The sequence below is a fragment of the Sphaerodactylus townsendi genome, linkage group LG17 (genome assembly GCF_021028975.2).
Source record: "Sphaerodactylus townsendi isolate TG3544 linkage group LG17, MPM_Stown_v2.3, whole genome shotgun sequence".
NCBI classification, from domain to species: Eukaryota; Metazoa; Chordata; class Lepidosauria; order Squamata; family Sphaerodactylidae; genus Sphaerodactylus; species Sphaerodactylus townsendi.
The window spans coordinates 6,117,714-6,137,082 of record NC_059441.1 but is presented as its reverse complement, the minus strand read 5'-3'; the positions used below and the strand labels follow the sequence as shown (position 1 = coordinate 6,137,082).

Below are 19,369 nucleotides of genomic sequence, written 5' to 3'. Positions count from 1 at the left end.
CGAGGAAAAGGCACCCAGGGAGGGGTCACCTCTTGCTCAGGAAACGTTGGCCACGGCAGCCAACCGTCAAGTTATTACAGCCGGAGAATCAAAGAAAGGGTGTTGTGGGCTTTCCGGGTTGTATTGCTGTGTTCCAGTTATGGAAAACCCACAACACTAGTGATTCCGGCCGTGAAAGCTTCTGACAATCAAAGCCATCCCAGCACCTTGCCAGCATCACTCTGTCACTGGCATCGTGGCAGGTCTTTGGGGCTTCACCGCCCACAGCCCCTAATGCCAGGCAAGGCCATGCCAGCGTCAACTGCGGTGTGACTTCTGAAAGTCCCCTAAGGAGCTATACCAGGGGTCTAAAACCTGTTCAGATAGCTCATGGACTACAACTTTATCAGTTTCCCCGCCAGCATGGCCAACTGGCCATGCTGGCAGGGGCTGATGGGGATTGTAGTCCATGAACATCTGGACAGCCGCAGGTTGCAGACCCCTAAGCTATACAGAGTGAAAATACAAAGGCCCTAATCCAGCCTCTTGATGTGCCCGGAAGCCACGACGCAGCTTAGGAGGGCAACTAACTCAGCAGCCAGCCAGCCCCCTCTTAAACCACCTATCAGCCCGCCAGCTCTGCTGAGGGTGGGGTGGGGGTGTCTCTCTGCTTCGCATCAGGCAAGTACAAAACACAGCCTGGCAGGGGGGGCACGGAGTGGGCGCTGGAAGCACCGGCAGCCGAGTGCAAGAGCCAAGTGTGTCTCAGCGTCTCCTTGTCCACTGCTCTGCTCAGACTCTTGAGCTCCCAGCAGCAGCCCCACCCCTCCAGTTGGAGCTGCCAGGCCCATTCCCTGGGAGGGGGACACCAGAGGCGGAGCGCTCACGACATGTGAGGTCACATGTCCCCGCAGCAGGGGTTTCCCGGGCCCCATTCCCCCCCCCCCATGCCTCTGGGGCACCCTGTTCAAGCTGTAACTGTTTCTCCACTTCTCTTGATGGCACAGTGTTGGACACCAAGAGTCCCCTTTCCTTGATTGTTCCGGCAGTGAGGATGCCCACTGCCCACAGTCACCCTGCTCTGGCTTCAGGTCATTAGTTGGGGTCACTTGGCTGCTGCGGCCAGAATAGCAAAGAGCCCGGTCTGACGGAGGGCGCCAATTTGGCTCTGGAAAGCTCCTGCTCTGGAGCCCTTGCTGGGCTCTGAGCTGTTCCTGGACTCAAAGGTAGCTGCTGCTCTCCTGCAGATCCACACAGATGCCGCTCTGAAAGAACCCCGTGGCACCTTCAAGACCTGTGAATTTCTTGTGACTTTGTCAGGTGGAAACACGCCTAGGGGGCCTACTCACCCAGCACCAAGGTGGGCCAGCTGGAGATCCGCGCTTTCAAGCCCTGGTAGAAGATCTGGTGCAGAAACATAATCGTTTCACTGAAAAAGGAACACACAGAGAAGGCACATGACGCTGGGGGCTGCCCGAGCGCTCGTTCTCAGATCAGTTGGTCCCTGGGAGAAAAACTAATTCTGCAAAGAGGAAAATATCCATTGTGGAATTTATCATCATTTTAATCAAGAAGGGGGGGGGGGTTTCCTAATCAGTTCTGTGCATCTGCTATGCTGTAGAGCGATCTTAAGATTCTTTTGGGGCTGGCTAGATGTTGGGCACGTTTTGTTCTTTGTTTGCATTTCAAAAGGCATGCTTGACGGACAGGGTGTACCCCAGGGCAAACTGGCTTCCGACAAAATCCTGAGTTTGGCATGGGGCCACCTCCCCCACCATGACCAAACAATGATTTGCAACACCTCAGAAACCCCCCCATTGGCTACAAATGGAGCAAAGTCACTGCAAAACAAAGAATCTTGGGCAAATTTCTATTGGGTGCCTGTAAGGTAGAGGCTTTAAAGCTAGTAACACCCAAAATTTCTTGTGGGTATCATCTGGTAATTATTTCCTATGATGCCATCTCAAGTTTAGGAAGGGGGTTCAGGGGACCAAAGTTATGGTTCCTCAAATGGGTAGCTCCCATCTCATCTTAGCTCCCATTGAAAACAATGGGGATGGGGCACCCCCTTTGGGGGTCCATAACTTTGTTTCCCCTGAACCAAACATCACCAAATTTGGGTGGTATCATCAGGACAGTCTCTGGGTGATACCCTGTATTTTCATTTTGGGTGCCACTAGTCTAAAAAATGCTACTCTGCTGTAGCCAAAACGTAGAAACAAAAAAATTAAAAAACACACACAAACTACATCCTGAAAATGGTGGCGCCCCCATGTGACCAAAAATGGGGGCGCCTGGGACATAGGGTACCCCCTGTTCCTAGGCAGGTACGCCACAGTTGACGGAGGCTGATATTTCAGTGCCGCTGGGAACTGGAAGAAATGGGGGGGGAGGAGGCTTCTCAAGGGACTCATCATGACAAAAGTATTTTGCTCACTGTAGCCACGGCATGTTTGCATCTACATGCGTCCTCGATCCCTCTGTCTTTCTTATTTATTTAACCTGAATACTTATTTCCCACCCATCCCCAAAGTCCCTGGTGAAGTTCTTGTCTTGTCCTTCTGTCTTGTTTGTATTGGGACGGACTCCCCATTTGGTTGCTATCTCCCCCCCCCCCCCCCCCACACACACACATATCAGCAAGATCGAGGCTGTCTATTTTCCCATCCTGGCTGGGCCCTGATTTCATCTTGGGCCCTACCTACCCCTCCCCCACTCCTTGGCCTTTAGATCGGGCTTCTGTTTTGCATACAATTTCTGTTGTTTAATTGTATTTATTTTAGAAACTGCTGCTTAAGTTTTAATAAGTTTTAATGGGTTTAAGTTTTATTTGTATTGGTTGCTGTCTAGAGAACAGTTACAAGCTGTGAGCTTCACTGAGGCCTCTTCGGGGTGAGGTGGCCTATAAGTCCAATAAATAAATAAAATAAATAAGACTGCACGATGGAGTGTCTGTCCCCAGTGAGACACATCCTTGCAGGTTGTTCCTCTGACCCACCCCAAGAGAGGCAGGGGCTGCCGGCGTCCCTGGCTCCTGTTTGGTCATTGATGATGCCGCACCCCCAGATGATCAGTCTAGGATACAACTCCACTCCCGTCTGGGTCATGGGAGGACGATAAGATCGATCTGGCTTGTGTGGACTTACATGCAGAGGAGGAGCGTTGTGTGGCAGGGAGAGGGTGAGGGCTCTCCGTTTAGCCTCTCCGTGGCCACCGGGCTTCAGGACTGCCCTGCCGAACCCCAGCCAATTAGAGCATCGTCAGAGGCTGCGCTCAAGGCAGTCACCCACCTGTCTGAGAGAAAGCACCCCAGGACTGGGGCCACTGCCGGCACAGCGACAAGCCTCGAGGCCTTTGGGTCTCACTGGTTATGATCAGCAATGATCTGATTCCCGGATAAGTGAGGACTGGCCGGGATCCCCATCCCGAAGACTGCCTTGCTACGTAGCCCTGCTCATAACACCGTGCAAGACACCATCTCGACCACAAACAATCACTCCTCTTTTTGGATACCCAGCAAGCCAATTGGCCATGCTGGCAGGGGCTGATGGGAATTGTAGTCCATTCTCAAAATGGTTGGAATATATTTGGGAACAAATTCAGTTAGAGATTTTTGAGAGACTGGCAAAAAACACACTATGGCAAGAGAAACTAGAAGATATTATGAAGCTATGGACATTGTATGAAAAATGGATGGAAGAAGATGGATTTAACGAAGAACTATGGAATAAGCACAAGAAGAATGAACTCTTCTACAAGCTTAAGCTTGAAATAATCAATGGAAAAGAGGGGGGGAGGGGGGTGAAAAAGGGAAAATGTATAGTTGGAACAAACATATTGAATGTAACAAATATAATAATATTCTATACAATAAAAAATTATATATATATAAAAAAGGAATTGTAGTCCATAAACATCTGGCCACCCCTGCTCTAGGCTGATCCTGCAGTGAGCGGGGGGAGGGGGGGTCGCACTAGATGGCCTGTCTGGGCCCTTGCAACTCTATGATTCTAGAATGGAACAGCCAGGTTGCTTCTGTCCTCGTTTTTGAAAAGCAGCCCTGGCTCTCCCTCTCTCCACATCCAGCTCAGCGCCCTCATCTCGGAGCTGCTTTTCTCCCACCTGCCCTGGCTGGAACTCACCTGTTCAGTGCTCACCTGTTCAGAAAAATGCTGCTGACATCGTCGTGGGTGATGGGTGGCTTTTTGGAGCTGGCCGCCATCCTCAGCGGGCGCAGGAAGTTGTTCACCAGGATGTGGAGCTGCTGCACGTACTCCGCTTCGGCCTCCAGCATGCTGAAGACCACCTGGTTCCTCTTCCTCATGCTGTCCGCGTGGGGGGAGCGGATGTAGTCCTGGATGATGGTCTTCCATTTCCTCCTGCACAGCCACCCCCGCAGGAAGCTCTGCACCTGTGGCAGAGAAGGAGGCGCAGAGAGGTAAGTGGACTCCGCCCTGCCCACCTCTCCCTTGGCTGAGGGCCCCGTCTTCTGGGCGGGCCAGGGCAACCTCAGCATCTCTCGGGGCCCACTTACAGCCCTTGGCCGGAGGCTGCACAGACAGCCATGGGCGCTTTGCTTCATTGGGCATGATTTTAAAGCAGCGCAATGCCCCCCCGCCACCCCACCCTGGTTCAATCAGCAGTTGCTGACTGGGGATGTGCAGATTTGGCAAGACTGTCTTTACCGGGAGAAAAGATTTCCCTTCTCCGGGAGGACAGCGGAGGCCGGCTGGCTGCTTCCCCTCCCCTCCCCTCCTCCAGGTGGGAGGATTCCAAAGAGGGGCCTGCAGTTGCCGTGAGCCAGAGAACGGATCCCAGCACTCGCTTGTGCCCCTTGGCCATCTGAATCAAAGGTCCCACTCGCCGTGTGCCAGCGTTTCTCCAAGGCCCCCCAAAAGCTAGAGCCCACCTTCTTGATCTTCTTGATGTCACTGTCATCATCGCTAGGGCAGTTGTTCGATTGATCTGCATGCCATGACGCTTCTCCTGGCAAACCACAGGCTAAATCTTGGAACAATACAGGAAAAAAAAACAAGGAAGAAGAAGAAGAAGAAGAAGAAGAAGAAGAAGAAGAAGAAGAAGAAGAAGAAGAAGAAGAAGAAGAAGAAGAAGAAGAAGAAGAAGAAGAAGAAGAAGAAGAAGAGTTGGATTTAATATCCCCCCTTTCTCTCCTGCAAGAAGACTCAAAGGGGCTGACAAACTCTTTTCCCTTCCTCATAGTGTCCCGTGTGCAACACAGTGTGTAACAGACTTCCCTCTGTGATACACCTCTTAAGACACCAGCCACAGATGCAGGCGAAACATTAGGAACGTTAAGATCCACCAGACCACGGCCACACAGCCCAGAAAACCCACCACAACCAGTTGAATCCGGCCATGGAAGCCTTCGACAAGACTCCTTCCCTGCCTTCCGCTATCACCTGCCCCACTCTGCCCTCTTCCTGCCAGATACTGCAGCACTTTAGATACTGACTGCTCTCGCAGGCCATTCTTCCAAGGACTGGAATATCAAATGTCAAACTCTACCGATGCGTATCAGGCGCAGTGATTGCGTGTTCCATCATGAGGGGCTGGGCGTTGTGCAGCTATGTGAGTGAGTGAGAATACATTTCCCGTTACGGTTTTATCTGGGCACCCAATCAGCTGCTCGATCGGCCATCTTTTTGCTGTTCTCCAGCTGCTCGTGCTGCGAGTGAGAAGCCTTTGCCGGCAGAACCCAACCAGTTCAGAAGAGCGTGGATGACTGAGAGCAGCCCTAAACAAGCCGCCCGCAGCCCATATTGGTTCTTCCAAATCCATCAGCCCCCCTGCAGGGCTGGGCCCGCTACCCCCGGATTTCAGGCGCTCTGTCTCAATTTCTCCATCTTCGATTTGTTGCCGGAGTTGCTTGGCAACCGTTTTCTCACTTTCCACAATCTGAAGTAAATGGAGGTACTTCTGCGTTAACGCTTCGTGCTCTGTGGCCAGAGTCCTGTAACTGTTTTACAAACACAACAATTAAAACCGTGCCTCCTCTCCACTCGTCCCGCTGGCCCGTTTGGCACACCCAGGAGGCGGCTCAGCGCAAGAGTCAAGGGCCTCATTAACCTCCCCGCTGGTGAGCTGTGTGCTAACTCCACTGCAGTTAAAAGATCTCTCAAGAGCTTCATTCCGCTAAAAGCTGGGACAAGGGGCCTTCCCTCACCCCTCTTCCATTTCTATGCCACGCTAGCTGCCTCAGCTGCATCCCTGGTGTAAGGCTCGGGAAGGCTGCCTACCTAATTCCCAGCCTCTTGGCAGAAGAGCACCTGGGATGCTGCGGCTGAGGGGTGCAAGAGAGGCAGTTGCCAAGGTGGCTGGGCGCTCGCAGCCCTTGAAGCTGGGGAGGTAGTTGGACCCCGCTACTACTTTAGGGCCAGCAGAGCAGGGCTGGTTGTACAGGAGGGGAAAGGGCCATAGAGCCCTTTTGGTCAGATGCGCAGAGCGGAGGAACAGAGAGTCTGGAATTGTGATTAGGAGAGTTTTTTTTAAAAGCCACGTATCCAAGAAAAATGGTTGGCGATACCTTTACATAAAACTCAGCAGAAGTTTACTGTTCTTGTCTGATGAATTGTGGTGGCTGCTCCATTCCTCTGAGTGGTTAAAAGTTCCCCAGGTTTGTCACAGAGACATTCAGCATTTTTGTCCCACTGGCTTTGTTTTTAAAAGTGCAGGTCAGGAGCAGAGAGGCCCCTAGCAAGAGAGTGAGGAGCTCTAACTGACTCCACCTCGACCCCCCACAGCAGAGGCGGATCACTCAAGGGGACATGTGGGGTCCCCAGGCTATGCCAGTTGGTCACGTGGGGGAGGGAGAATCACTCCCACACCCCTTGGCCCCGCCCCACCAGGCTGCTCCTTCAGCCGGCAGAGCCTCCGGCAGGTGCTGTCCCAGGTGCCACCCACCCCACCCCCACCCCCGTGCCTCTGCCCCACAGGAAGGGAGAGATTCCATGCCACCTTCAGGCAGACTCTGTTCTTTCCAGCATTTCAAAGCAGCGCCCTTTCTTTTCACACAGACACACACACATGCCCCACCGCCTCCTGCGATCCCTGGGGGCTGCTTTAAGACACACACACCCCCGCACAGAGATACCCACAGTTGTGCAGACACACTCCTTTCATCATGTGAGGCACAGAAATGCCACTCACAGCACATGCAGGAGTGTAACCACCTCTTTCACTGTTTTTTCTAATTCTTCTAACACATTCATTGCAGGGCCCAAATGGAGGCTGGGCTCTCGCTCTCAGTGTCACAACTCAAGGTGAGTTTTGAGAGTTTGCCTTTCTTAATAGTTCAGAGTAACAGGAGGAGAAGAGTCCAGGAGCAAAAGTTCCAGAAGGAGGTACCTCGCATGGCTGATGGCAGACACCCACTCGTCACAGTCCTTGGAGTCCTCTGTCCTCAGCTCCAGGGACTTCTGGTTCTCGTGGTTGAAATTAACAGTAAAATAGTGCTGTAAAATATAGAAGAGAACTGCTTTAGGAATGTACGGAGACTGGGCCAATTTGCCACAGCCTGGCCAAGGCACCCTCCTGAAAGCCCCTCAGCGTAAAGCACATTCCTCCTTGTTTAGGGCTGTGGGTGTTTCCTCCAAGGGCACCTCAAATTCACCAGAGGGCCTCTTTCAGACCACTGCCCCACTCCCCCCCCATCTCAGCTCAGGAGTGTCCCTCTCATGCTCTTTAAGTGTCAGGTGCACAGTGAGACCTCCAGGGGGGCAGCCGTCCACCTCAGCACCTGAGCTTTCTGCCTTCTCCATACATGGGGCTTACACCAAATATAAAACTGTTGATCTTCTAACCAGTCGAAGAAGAAGAAGAAGAAGAAGAAGAAGAAGAAGAAGAAGAAGAAGAAGAAGAAGAAGAAGAAGAAGAAGAAGAAGAAGAAGAAGAAGAAGAAGAAGAAGAAGAGTTGGATTTATACCCCCCTTTCTCTCCTGCAAGGAGACTCAAAGGGGCATTCAAACTCCTTGCCCTTCCCCCCTCACAACAAACACCCTGTGAGGTAGGTGGGGCTGAGAGAGCTCAGAAGAACTGTGACTAGCCGAAAGTCACCCAGCTGGCATGTGTTGGAGTGCACAGGCTAATCTGAATTCCCCAGATAAGCCTCCACAACTCAAGTGGCAGAGCAGGGAATCAAACCTGGTTCCTCCAGATCAGAGTACCTGTTTCCAACCGAAACACACGCTGGCTCTGGAGGAATGCATGCAGTGATAGCCTCTCGATGGAGAGAGGTGAACTCAGAGGGGCACCTAAGAAAGTGACTGGGCGACAGACAAAAGCAAATACTCCTCTACTCAACAAGTAACTGAATGGTGGAGTTCGCTGCCAGTGGATGTACTGATGGCCACGAATATAGATTAATGGCCCGCAACTGTGGTGAATGAATGGAGCCTTCATATCCAGTGGCAGTCAACCTCTGAATATACGAGTGCCAGGAGGCAACACTGGGGCGGCCTCAGCCTCTAAGCCAATTTGCTGGCTGCTGCTTGAAACAGGATGCTGGACTAGATGGACCACTGGCCAGATTCAGCAGGGCTCGTGTTCTTAGCCATTTGGATTGCGTGACTACATGGTGGCTTGTTGGGGGAGTCCTTCAGAGTGTCTATGTGTGCAAAGGAGGCAGGTGGATGAATCTCCTGTGAGCAGTCTAGCCCCCCCCCCCCCCCCCCCGCTCAGCAGAAGCCCCTGGGAGGGAGGCCAGGCAGAGAGCCTCTGGGGCCCCAGCACTCCTCGTTTGCTGCCGAACTCCAGGCGGGCGCAGACAGAACCAGAAAGGGACTCGGCCAGCGGGCTATTTTTAGCTTCCCTTGGCATTTGCTGTATTTGTGTTAATGTTCATCAAGGAGGTTTCTAGCCCAGCAAGGGGGGGGGGGGGCGGGCAGGGAGTGCCTGTGTGTGTCTGTACGCACAGTTCATTTGCTCTCCTTCCCTTCAGTCTCCTAGGAAACAAGCCACGTTCTCTAAGGCCAGAGACTGAACTGGGAAATAAACATGGAGACAATTTGCTCCTCCCATCCACTGACCCTCAGGCCTTACTCTCAAGTAAAACTGCTTTCTGGCAGTGACAACAGAGCAGCCATGGAGAAGCAGCGAGGCCTTGTGGCTGCCTGCCAGCCCCCCTCCCCCCCCCAGGCAGCAGCTACTCTTGGCACTGATGGGCCCCCCCACAGCCGTCTTCCCTCCCATGGAAAACTGAGGAATCCAACCAAGTTCTCCAGATTAGATTCCACCTGCTCTTAACCACTACACCACGCTGGCTCAAGTGACAGAGCACCCACTTTGCATGCAGAAGGTCCCGGCATCTCCAGCTAAAAGACAGCCGGTGTGGCGTAGTGGTTAAGAGCAGGTGTACTCTAATCTGGAGGAACCGGGTTTGATTCCCAGCTCTGCCGCCTGAGCTGTGGAGGCTTATCTGTAATCAGATTTCATCGTGCACTCCCCACACACGCCAAAGGCTGCGTGATCTTGGGTCATAATTCTTTCTGAGCTCTCTCAGCCCCACCCACCTCACAGGGTGTTTATTGTGAGGGGGGGAAGGGCAAGGAGATTGTAAGTCTCCTTGCAGGAGAGGGGGGATATAAATTCAAACCCTTCTTCTTCTTCTCTTCTAAAAGGACCAAGTGGTCAGTGATATGAAAGACGTCAGCCTGAGACCTTGTCTGAGTAGACAATGACTGACCCTGATGGGTGGATGGTCGGATTCAGTCCAAGCCACCCTCCTATGTCCACAGGTAAGCAGAAGCTGCAAACAGGCATATTGTCCGTAGAACAGACTCTGCTGCAGGATAATGGTCAGGAGGCCGGCCATTTATCAACTTCAGAGGTCTGGACAGCCCATTAGTCCATCTTCCGATGGGACACCTTTCCAAGTCGGAGGCGGCAAGAGCATGGCTTGGGCAGCAAGAGCGCCCGTTCTACACCCGTTCTACCTCGTCAAAAGGAGCAGCAGTGGCATAGGAGATTAAGAACTCGTGCATCTAATCTGGAGGAACCGGGTTTGATTCCCCCCTCTGCCGCCTGAGCTGTGGAGGCTTATCAGGGGAATTCAGATTAGCCTGTGCACTCCCACACATGCCAGCTGGGTGACCTGGGCTAAGGTCACAGCCTTCGAGCCTTCAGCTCCCACCCCACTTCAGCAGGGTGTTTGCTGCATAGGGGGGGAAGGGCAAGGAGATTGTAAGCCCCTTTGAGTCTCCTGCAGGAGAGAAATGGGGGATATTAATCCAAACTCTTCTTCTTCTTCTTCTTCTTCTCTGAGACCCACCCAGTCACACCTCTCCCCTTCCCTCCTGTAGTCTTGCAAGCTGTGCTGAGCACACCGTCACCGAAGAATTGGGTCCTCCCAAACATCCTTGGGCACAAAAGAGTCTTGTGTGGGGCAGAGACAACTGAGGCCTCCCACAAATTCACTCCTCATATTCTGCTTCTCCACTGTCAATTTTATACCTAGTGGACGGGTTGAAAGGTCAACATACATTCTGCATGATGGTGAGAAACAATAGTTTTCGTTCTAACACGAAGAACCCAAATAAATCAAGCAGCTCAGACTGGGGGTCGAAATAACCCCTTTGCACGCTGAATCTCGAACCTGTAGATTTATGCGTTTGTTGGCATTATTTATAGTTCACCTTTCTCACTGGAACTCAAAGCAGATTGTACAGAGTAAGACAATACAAAACGGATGGGACACCAACAGGCCATGCACAGCCACAGGGTAGTCTCTGAGACTCCAGATACAGGATCATGGGTTTCCTACATCAGCCCCTGCCAGCATGGCGAATTGGCCATGCTGGCAGGAGCTGATGGGAATTGTAGTCCATAACATCTGGAGTGCCAAAGGTTCGCCACCACTGCAATAGGGCATGAATCGCAGGCATCTGAAACTAAGCAGAACTAAAAACAGACCAGAAGCTATATAGAATCCAGCTTACAGCAACAGACAGTAGAAGCCATAGAACCATACAGAGTTGGAAGAGACCACAAGGTCCATCAAGTCTGACCCCTGCTAGGCAGGAACACTTAATCAAAACACCCTTGACAGACGGTCATCCAGCCTCTGTTTAAAAACCTCAAAGGAGGAGACTCCACCACACTCCGGGGTTCTCCCTGGTTTTTAGGTGGAATCTCTTTTCCTGCACCTTGAATCCGTTACTGCTTGAGCTAGTCTCTGGAGCAGCAGAAAACAAGCTTGATGTCTCTTCCACATGACATCCCTTCAAATATTTAAACATGGCTATCATGTCACCCTTAAACCTTCTCTTCTCCAGACTAAGCATACCTAGCTCCCTAAGTCACTCCTGAAAGGATATGAATTCCAGACTTTCTACCATTTTGGTCACCCTCCTCTGATATGAATTCCAGACTTTTTACCATTTTGGTCACCCTCCTCTGGACCTGTTCCAGCTTGTCAATATCCTTGTTGAATTTCAGTGCCCAGAATTGGACACAATATTCCAGGTTGTTGGAAGTGAAGGACTTTGAAGCTGTTTCCTGCCTCAACCACAGAGGGGGTTTTACGCCAGACGCTAGATAGGTACCTAGGGATTGACTACTCTGATATGCTGGCACTATCCCTATATCTGAACATTTCATTTTTTTCTGCCTAAATGCAGTAGCTTCCTTCCTTCCTTCCTTCCTTCCTTCCTTCCTTCCTTCCTTCCTTCCTTCCTTCCTTCCTTCCTTCCTTCCTTCCTTCCTTCCTTCCTTCCTTCCTTCCTTCCTTCCTTCCTTCCTTCCTTCCTTCCTTCTTCCTTCCTCTTCCTTCCTTCCTTCCTTCCTTCCTTCCTTCCTTCCTTCCTTCCTTCCTTCCTTCCTTCCTTCCTTCCTTCCTTCCTTCCTTCCTTCCTTCCTTCCTTCCTTCCTTCCTTCTGGCTCTCACTCCTTGCTCTCTAACCTTTTACAGCACCATATGCGTAGAGTGGATGGATGCAGCCAGCTATATTAGATTAGATTAGTGAACCTATCTATCTACTTTTCTATCCAGAATGGAATTCACTAATAAATACTTTTGTAATTAGGTTAGCAATTACAAATGACTCCAACTTTTCTTTGTGCCCAAGCCCACACTCCTGTTTGGAACGCTCCGCTGTGCTCCAGCCTCGTGCCCTCTGCTTGTAACACAAAGGTATAATCTCTCCAAGGAAATGATCCAACACAGGTGCGATCTGATCAGTGCAGAATAGAGAAGTACTATTACGTTCCCCGATCTAGACACTATACTCCTATTGATGCAGCCCAGAATTGCATTGGCTTTCTTGGCTGCTGCATCACACTGTTGACTTATGTTCAGTTTGGGGACTACTAAGTCTCCAAGATCCCTTTTTCAAGTACTGTTTTCAAGCCAGGTGTCACTCACCCGGTATCTGAACATTTCATTCCCCCCCTCCCTCTAAATGCAGTACCTTACATTTATCTCTGTTGAGATTCACTTTCTTAGTTTTAGCCCAGCTTTCTAATCTGTCCAGGTCATTTTGAATCCTGACCCTGTTCTCTGGAGTATTAGTTACCCCTCCTAATTTGGCGTCATCTGCAAATTTGATTAGCATGCCCTCTATTTCATCATCCAAGTCATTGATAAAAAATACTGAACAGCCCTGGGCCCAGGACAAAACCCTGTGGCACCCCACTAGTCCCTTCTCTCCAGGATGAAGAGGAGCCATTAATGAGCACCCTTTGGATTTGGTCAGTCAACCAATCACAAATCCATCTAACAGTAGCACTGACTAGCCCACATATTACTAGCTTGCTTGCAAGAATGTCATGGGGGACCTTGTCAAAAGCCTTTCTAAAATCTAGGTATATCATGTCCGCAGCATTCCCTTCGCCTACCAAGCTTGTCACATTATCAAAAAAAGAGATAAGATTAGTCTGGCATGACTTGCTTTTGAGAAACCCATGTTGGCTTTTAGTGATCACGCCGGCATTCCCTTCTAAATGCTTACAAACTGTCTGTTTAATGATGTGCTCTAGAATCTTTCCTGGTATTGATGTCAGGCTGACTGGGTGGTAATTGTTTGGGTCCTCTTTTTTCCCCTTTTTGAAGATGGGGACAACAGTCTGCTGGAACTTCTCCTGGTCTCCAGGAGTTCTCAAAGGCCCCTTCCGCACACGCAAAATAATGCGTTTTCAAACCGCTCTCACAACTGTTTGCAAGTGGATTTTGCTATTCCGCAGAGGTTCAAAGAGCACTGAAAGCAGTTTGAAAGTGCATTATTCTGCATGTGCGGAATGAGCCAAAGATTATAGCAAGTGCTTCTGAAATGACTTCTACCAGTGACTCCCAACAAATGTCAGGATAATCAAAATCTCCCATTACTACTGCTTCTCTCCTTTGTGAAAGTTTGGTCATCTGGCCAGGAGGGAATCATCCAGCTCTTCAGTCTGGCTTGGGGGTGTGTAACAGACCCCCACAGTGAGATCACTGTTGTTTCTCTCCAACTTAATTTTTACCCAGATGCTTTCAACCTGGCTTCCAGGATTTAAATCATGGACCTGCTCACAAGTGTAATCAGTCCCTGATATATAATGCTACTCCTTTTTCCTAGTTGGTATATTTCTCTGAAATAGGTTATATCCAGAGGTGGGATCCAACCAGTTCTCACCACTTCTCTAGAAGTGGTTACTAATTTTTTCTAAGTGCCGAGAAGGGGTTCCTAAAGCAACCTCCCTGCCCAATAGGGACTGGAGGCGCGTGTGTGTGGCGGCGCCACTGTTTGAATCCCACCACCATCCGAACCTGTTATTAAAATTTTTGGATCCCACCACTGGTTATATCCCACCAGGTTTCAGTGATACCTGTTATATTTGCTTTGCCATGTTAAGAGCGTGAGTTCATCTTATTTCCCATGCTCAGTACATTAGTGTAGAGACATCTAAGGCCATGCTTCATTCCCCTTGGGTGCTTATTTAAGATTTTTTCCCCCTCCCACTGCTGGGTTCTAGACCATAGTATAGTACACCATAGTATGGACCACAGTCCCTAACTGTGTTCTGTACAAAAAATACCTGTTAGGTCTCGAACCTTAAGCCAATAAACGGACTCTGTATTGTTGATCTGTAGCGTTTATTGATAAGCGTCTGAGCACCAAAACTTGGCAAAGTCAGTTCTGACAAACCTGGCTTTTGCCATCCTCTTTATCTGGCTTCCTGTCCCCACAAGATAATGGAAACTACACTGTTTCTCATGGGACCAGGGTGTCAGGGGAAGCATAGTTATCTACAAAGCATGTGAAGCCATAAAGTAAAGATCAAGGAAAGAATGCTCCAGATGGCAGTGGTAGCATATGGCAGGCTGGTTACATACATCTTGTAGCAGCATTGATTTGTAGTTGCAAGCAGTTACATCAAGTTAGGAATGCATCTCAGTCACCTAGATACAATCCCCCTGACAATACCCAAGTATTTTGGGGAACTGCTTTGTTGCAGCGCAGCCTTGACATCTGCATAGGCTGCTACTGTCACAGGGAAAATTCCAGATGCCTGACTTCATACAAGAGAAAATATTAAAGGTCACTTCTTCTTTTTTTAGCAATGAGTACTTGTGATGAAAAATAGTTCTGTTTCTTCAAAATGACCTTTTGGCTGGCTACATGAAGTTTTCCAACATGACAATTAAATAAAAAATCTCCTATGGACACATCTTGGCTGCTCCAAGAGGGAAAGAACAGCCTTTCTTGGTTTGCACAGAGGATCTTCTGGAAGTCAGAACATCCCTCTGGAAACTTCCCGCTGACCAAACTGACTATCAGAAGGCAAGTTTCTGTTTGAAGCATCAAGTCCAAGAATTAATACTAAAGGAAAGAAACCTAATGGTATTCTGAGTTCCGAATTACCAGAGCAGATGGCGAGGTTCTCAGTCTTTCTATCCAGGGACTCAGCCACAAGCTACACCCTAAACACTTTTTCAAAAGTCTGGTTGCATTCATAAACAGAGTCCTGGCTGGGGGGCTACTTCCGTGAGCAGCGGCGTGCCCCTGAAGAAGGCCAGGGATAGTTCTGAATGCAAATTCGCCTCTCAGGTTAGTTGGGGAAGAGAGACTAAAACCTCTTTTTGCCAGTTGGCCTTTCCCCACTTACCTTAAGCCTCGTGCTACTTGAGGAGAGTAGCGCGGGGTCCCCGGCACTCCCCACGAGAGGGGCGGTGACAGCGCAGCCGCCCCGACGCTGCCACTGTCGCGCCCCCTCAGTGCGTAGCATCCCTGGCGCTCTTGCAAAGGGCGCCTTTTGATGACCCTGCGCGGGGTCGTGGGGATGCCCGGGCGCGCACCAGGGATTCTGCGCGCTGGGAATTGCGCGCAGCGATGGCGGCCGAGGGAAAAGTGGGGAAAGGCCCACTATGTTCAGCTGATAAAGATCAGCAAGGATGCAGGTACCCCAGAGGTGAGAGAAGATGGCAGCCATTGAGGCGCTGCAGCTCTAACCCCACAGGAATTATAGAAATATCTTTGAAATACCTCAACTATTGCTCTTAGTACCCATGGATGGAGAAAGGATGGCCAGTAGGTTTCAGGATCTGGACTCAGCCTCTCCGCCCTCTCTCTCACACACACAAATCGCTAACTGCCTCATGCCAAGTGCGCCCATCGGTCCATCTAGCTCAGGATTATCTGCTCTGACTGGGCTTCGGACAGAGATGGTCTTTCCTTCCAACTCTGGCTGCCTGGGGAACAAACAAGGGATCCTTCTGCCTGCAAAGCAACTCCTGAACTTCCCCCCCCCTCCAGTAACTAGGCACATGAAAGGGCTCAACTTTCATCCAGTCCCCCCCACCCCACCCAGGCACTGCCAGGCTTCACTGCAGGCATGCGGCCTATCTGGGTAGTTCCTCAGGCGACGCAAGACTGGCCAGGGGAGGCATTTGCGAAGAGAGGCCCAGCCTCTTCCTCAGCAGCTTTGCAAGGAATGCAGCCTCCTCTGGGGACCAGTAGAACCAACAAACGGCTGTTCTCTCAGCCGTCCGCTCAGCAAGGTTTGCAATGCTGTCCACCATCACCGCCCCCGACTCCCTGTCCAGAGCACCCAGCGGTGTGTTGTTCCCACACGTCTCTTAGAACGACACCACATGACCCAGGACTGTTCTCTGGATGTTGGAGTCCTGTTACATAACGGCAGAAACGTTTCCTGTTGATTTCCGATTCCCGGAAAATGGTGCAGAAACTCAGCAAAGGCTGCACAATGCTGCTAAAAATGCCAGCGAAGGGAGAATTCTGCAAGGAGGAGACTCCAGAGGCCCCCCGGCCCCCAAACACCAGCCACTGCTGCGCTGACAAACTAGACAACTGGAGTCCCCATCCCCCACCCCCAAACATCCCTCCAATGGTCTTTGGACTTCCTGGCTGACGACAACCAAGCAGGGGGCCCCTGCAGGACCCTTCTCTGCTGCAGCTGCTGCAGGAATCAAATCCCACCGGCAAGTGAGCCTTTCTGGTCTCAGGTGATCTCCCTGCAGGCCAAAACCCACCAGGCCACTCGAGAGCCACGTCCCTCAGGGCCACAGAGAAATGGTGACGCCTGGGCCCTGCCATGCTGGCAGTACCTCTTCTGGAGCTCTGCAGGTGCACCCTGGGTGGCTCTGGATTTTCCACGGGGGGGGGGAGGGGGGCGGTCTAGGGTTAACTGCCAGCATGCCTGCTGGGCTCACCTGGGTCAGCACAGCAGCGCTTAGCTACAGGCAAGATCAGCCCCCTGGGAAGCTGTCCGGGGTGGGGGGGGGGGAGGGAAGGCCAGATCTTTTGCGTTGCCTCTGCAACTGTGTTGACTGGCAGGCACTCGGGGCGAGATTTCTCCAGCACGTGACTGAGACTCCGCCAGATCGCTTGGGAGTCGTCGGGTGCCTTCCATTCCCACCAGCACCCAAAGCCCCAACCGCCTCGGTTGGCTTTGCGCCAAAGAAGGACCCCAGAGAGAGGCCTGAGCTCACAGCCAAGTCATCACCTCCAAAAAGAAATGCTCTGGGGGCGCGGGGGGGGGGGGGCGCTGGGCGGGTGGAAGCTGCCGCAGAAGTTTCTACTTTTCCTCCACCGGGGGCGCTCTTGCCTCTCAACCGGCTGCCTAATTAATACGGCTGATTACCCCTAATGTGGCCAACACAACAACAACCCAAAACTCCTGCCCCGTTGAATGGCTGTCCCGGCCTTGGACGGTTCCTTGGGAAGGGGGGGGGGGGAAGAGTCGAAAAGAAAAGCCTCCTGCCTGGAGGGAACCGCTCCAGTCCTGGAGTCAGAGAGCGGGGTGGGTGGGTGAGGGTGGGGATTCTAGGACTGCAGAACTCAGCAGACGGGGGGGGGGGGTTAGGGTTAGAGGCCGGGAGTGCGGGGGGGGAGGTTGCCGAAAGCTCCCGCCAAGCAAATGCACCAACCTCCCCGAGCGCGCCCCGCGGCCTCAGTCCCCCCGCCGCACCCACCTGCTTCTCGAGGGGGTCCTTGGGCTTGGGCGAGGGCGCCCGGTCGCAGACGCAGCCCTCGAGCAGGTAGAGGCCGGCCGGCCGGGAGCTGGAGTCGCTCTCGAAGTAGAAGAGCACGTTGTGCAGCAGCGCGAACCACTTGGGGTGCCACTTGGTGTTGTCCGAGCTCCGCTTGCTCAGGTAGCCGCGCCGGGCGCCCTCCTTCTTGGCCAGCAGCGCCAGGTGGACGGCGTGCCCGTCGTTCAGCCGCATCCCCTTCTGCATGGCCGGGCCGGGCCGGGCCGGGCCGGGCCGGGCGGAGGGGCCGGGCGGAGGGGCCCGCGGGCCGCGCTCACAGCCCCAGCCCCCGCTGCCGCCCCCCGCGCCGCCCCGCCGCCGCCGCTCGCATCCCTCTTCCCCTCCCCTCCCCGCCGCCGCCGCCGCCGCCGCCGCCGCCCGCGCGGCGCTCCGGCCGCCTAGCGCCTCCTCATCGCCCCGCCGCGCCCGGTGCCGCCGGCTCCGCTTCAGCCGCCGCGGCGCGTCATGTGATCAGCACCGCGGACAGCGGCGCCCCGCCACCCGCCGCCGCCGCGAGCCCGGCCGCGATCAGCACCAAGGACAGCGGCGCAGCCCAAGTTTGGGGGGGCGGGGGAGCGTTCCGGGCAGGGCGGGGGGCGTCCCAGAGGAGATCGGCGAGCAGCGGTACGGGCGTGGGGAAGGGGCTGCCTTGCATGACGCACTGCAGAGGCTCCCCTGCCGCTACCCGGCCGGTGCCCACCCCCCCCTGCTGCTGCTGCTGCCACCCTTTGGGGTGGCACAACACGCGGCCACCGCCGGAGCACTGCGATTGGGCTTCGGTCGGGCTTCCTTCAGGCTCCCGCACCCTCCACGGCCTTTGCCAGGGATGCGAGCCATCCCCAGATCCGGCAGTGCTTGGCTCAGATGCCTGGGCCCCTGCCTTGGGGGGTGGGGGGGCTGCGCCTAGAAGAGCCCTTTCCCCAGAGGCAGAGAGCCTGCTGCATTTGCCCGGACTTGTCTTCCATGCGGGAAGCTCAGCCTCCATCTTCCTTCTCTGTTGCATGGGCTTAGCAGGAGATCTGGAGCCATTACTCAGCAGTCATTTATACCGGTTGATGCCCAGCGTAACATTTCAGAGTCATCATCCCCCACCCTGCCCAAGGCCACGTCTCTGAGCCGCCACACCCACCAACAGGCACAGCTGCCTGCTTCCTTGTCAAGCCAGGTTACCCCGAGATGAGGCATCCCAGCTCATCTACACCCCATGGCCAGAAACCGTTCCCAGGGACTCCTGGGCTGCTAAACACCCTCCAGGGGCTTTTTAGTGCCTTTCGCAGCCGAGCCCCGGTCCCCCTCTGGCCTGCCTTTTCTTCTCAGCACTTCAGGGACAGTCGAAGGGTGATGGAGGAACAGAATGAGGGCCCCTGGTTTCCTTTCTGGCTTGAACAACAATTCTGCTTGAAGAACTCTAGGAAATCGCCCATCCTGAGCTTGATAAAGAGGCTAGCCATTGTGTCCACTGTGCACTTGTTTAACACATCTCTCTCCTGGTCGCATAAATGTGTGAGGCTCAGACGGCCACAATTAAACGATGAAAACAGTGAACAACGTCAGGATGCAAAGAGACCAGCAGCAGCAGCAGCAGCAGCAGCAAGCAGAGGGCAATAAAACCACAGCTGAAGACGAGGCAGGTGAGGGCAGAGCCCTTTGGAGCCAGGGCACAAGCACACCTGAAGGCTTCACAACAAAGGGGGATCCGAAAGTCTGGAGGGAGGCACACCTTGGGGCCGGCAACCTTGTAAGTTCTTTCCCAGACGAGTTTCTCTCCATGGAGGCCCCAGAGCTCTCCCCCCCCCCCACCCCCGCGTTGCTCAGACCAGGCTGTGGTGACCCCAGGATAGTCTTGCTGTGTTACCTGCCAGATGCGCTTTTATTCCAGTGGTGTGTTTCATGCAGGCAAAGCAAACTGGT

At 52.9% G+C, this 19,369-nt stretch overlaps 1 protein-coding gene across 1 annotated transcript in view; it reads right to left on the bottom strand.

The window, feature by feature from the left end:
• The window catches only part of RASGRF1 (Ras protein specific guanine nucleotide releasing factor 1), a 53,283-nt gene extending 35,516 nt beyond the window's left edge, over positions 1-17,767 (bottom strand). The window contains exons 1-6 of the mRNA XM_048482105.1: positions 17,402-17,767; positions 7,345-7,451; positions 5,808-5,956; positions 4,889-4,986; positions 4,137-4,390; positions 1,329-1,408 (exon numbers count right to left, since the gene is read on the bottom strand). Coding sequence (XP_048338062.1) covers positions 1,329-1,408; positions 4,137-4,390; positions 4,889-4,986; positions 5,808-5,956; positions 7,345-7,451; positions 17,402-17,665 — 952 coding nt within the window. The 5' untranslated portion in view covers positions 17,666-17,767. The remainder of the gene's footprint in view (positions 1-1,328; positions 1,409-4,136; positions 4,391-4,888; positions 4,987-5,807; positions 5,957-7,344; positions 7,452-17,401) is intronic.
• Positions 17,768-19,369: the final 1,602 nt, after the last annotated feature.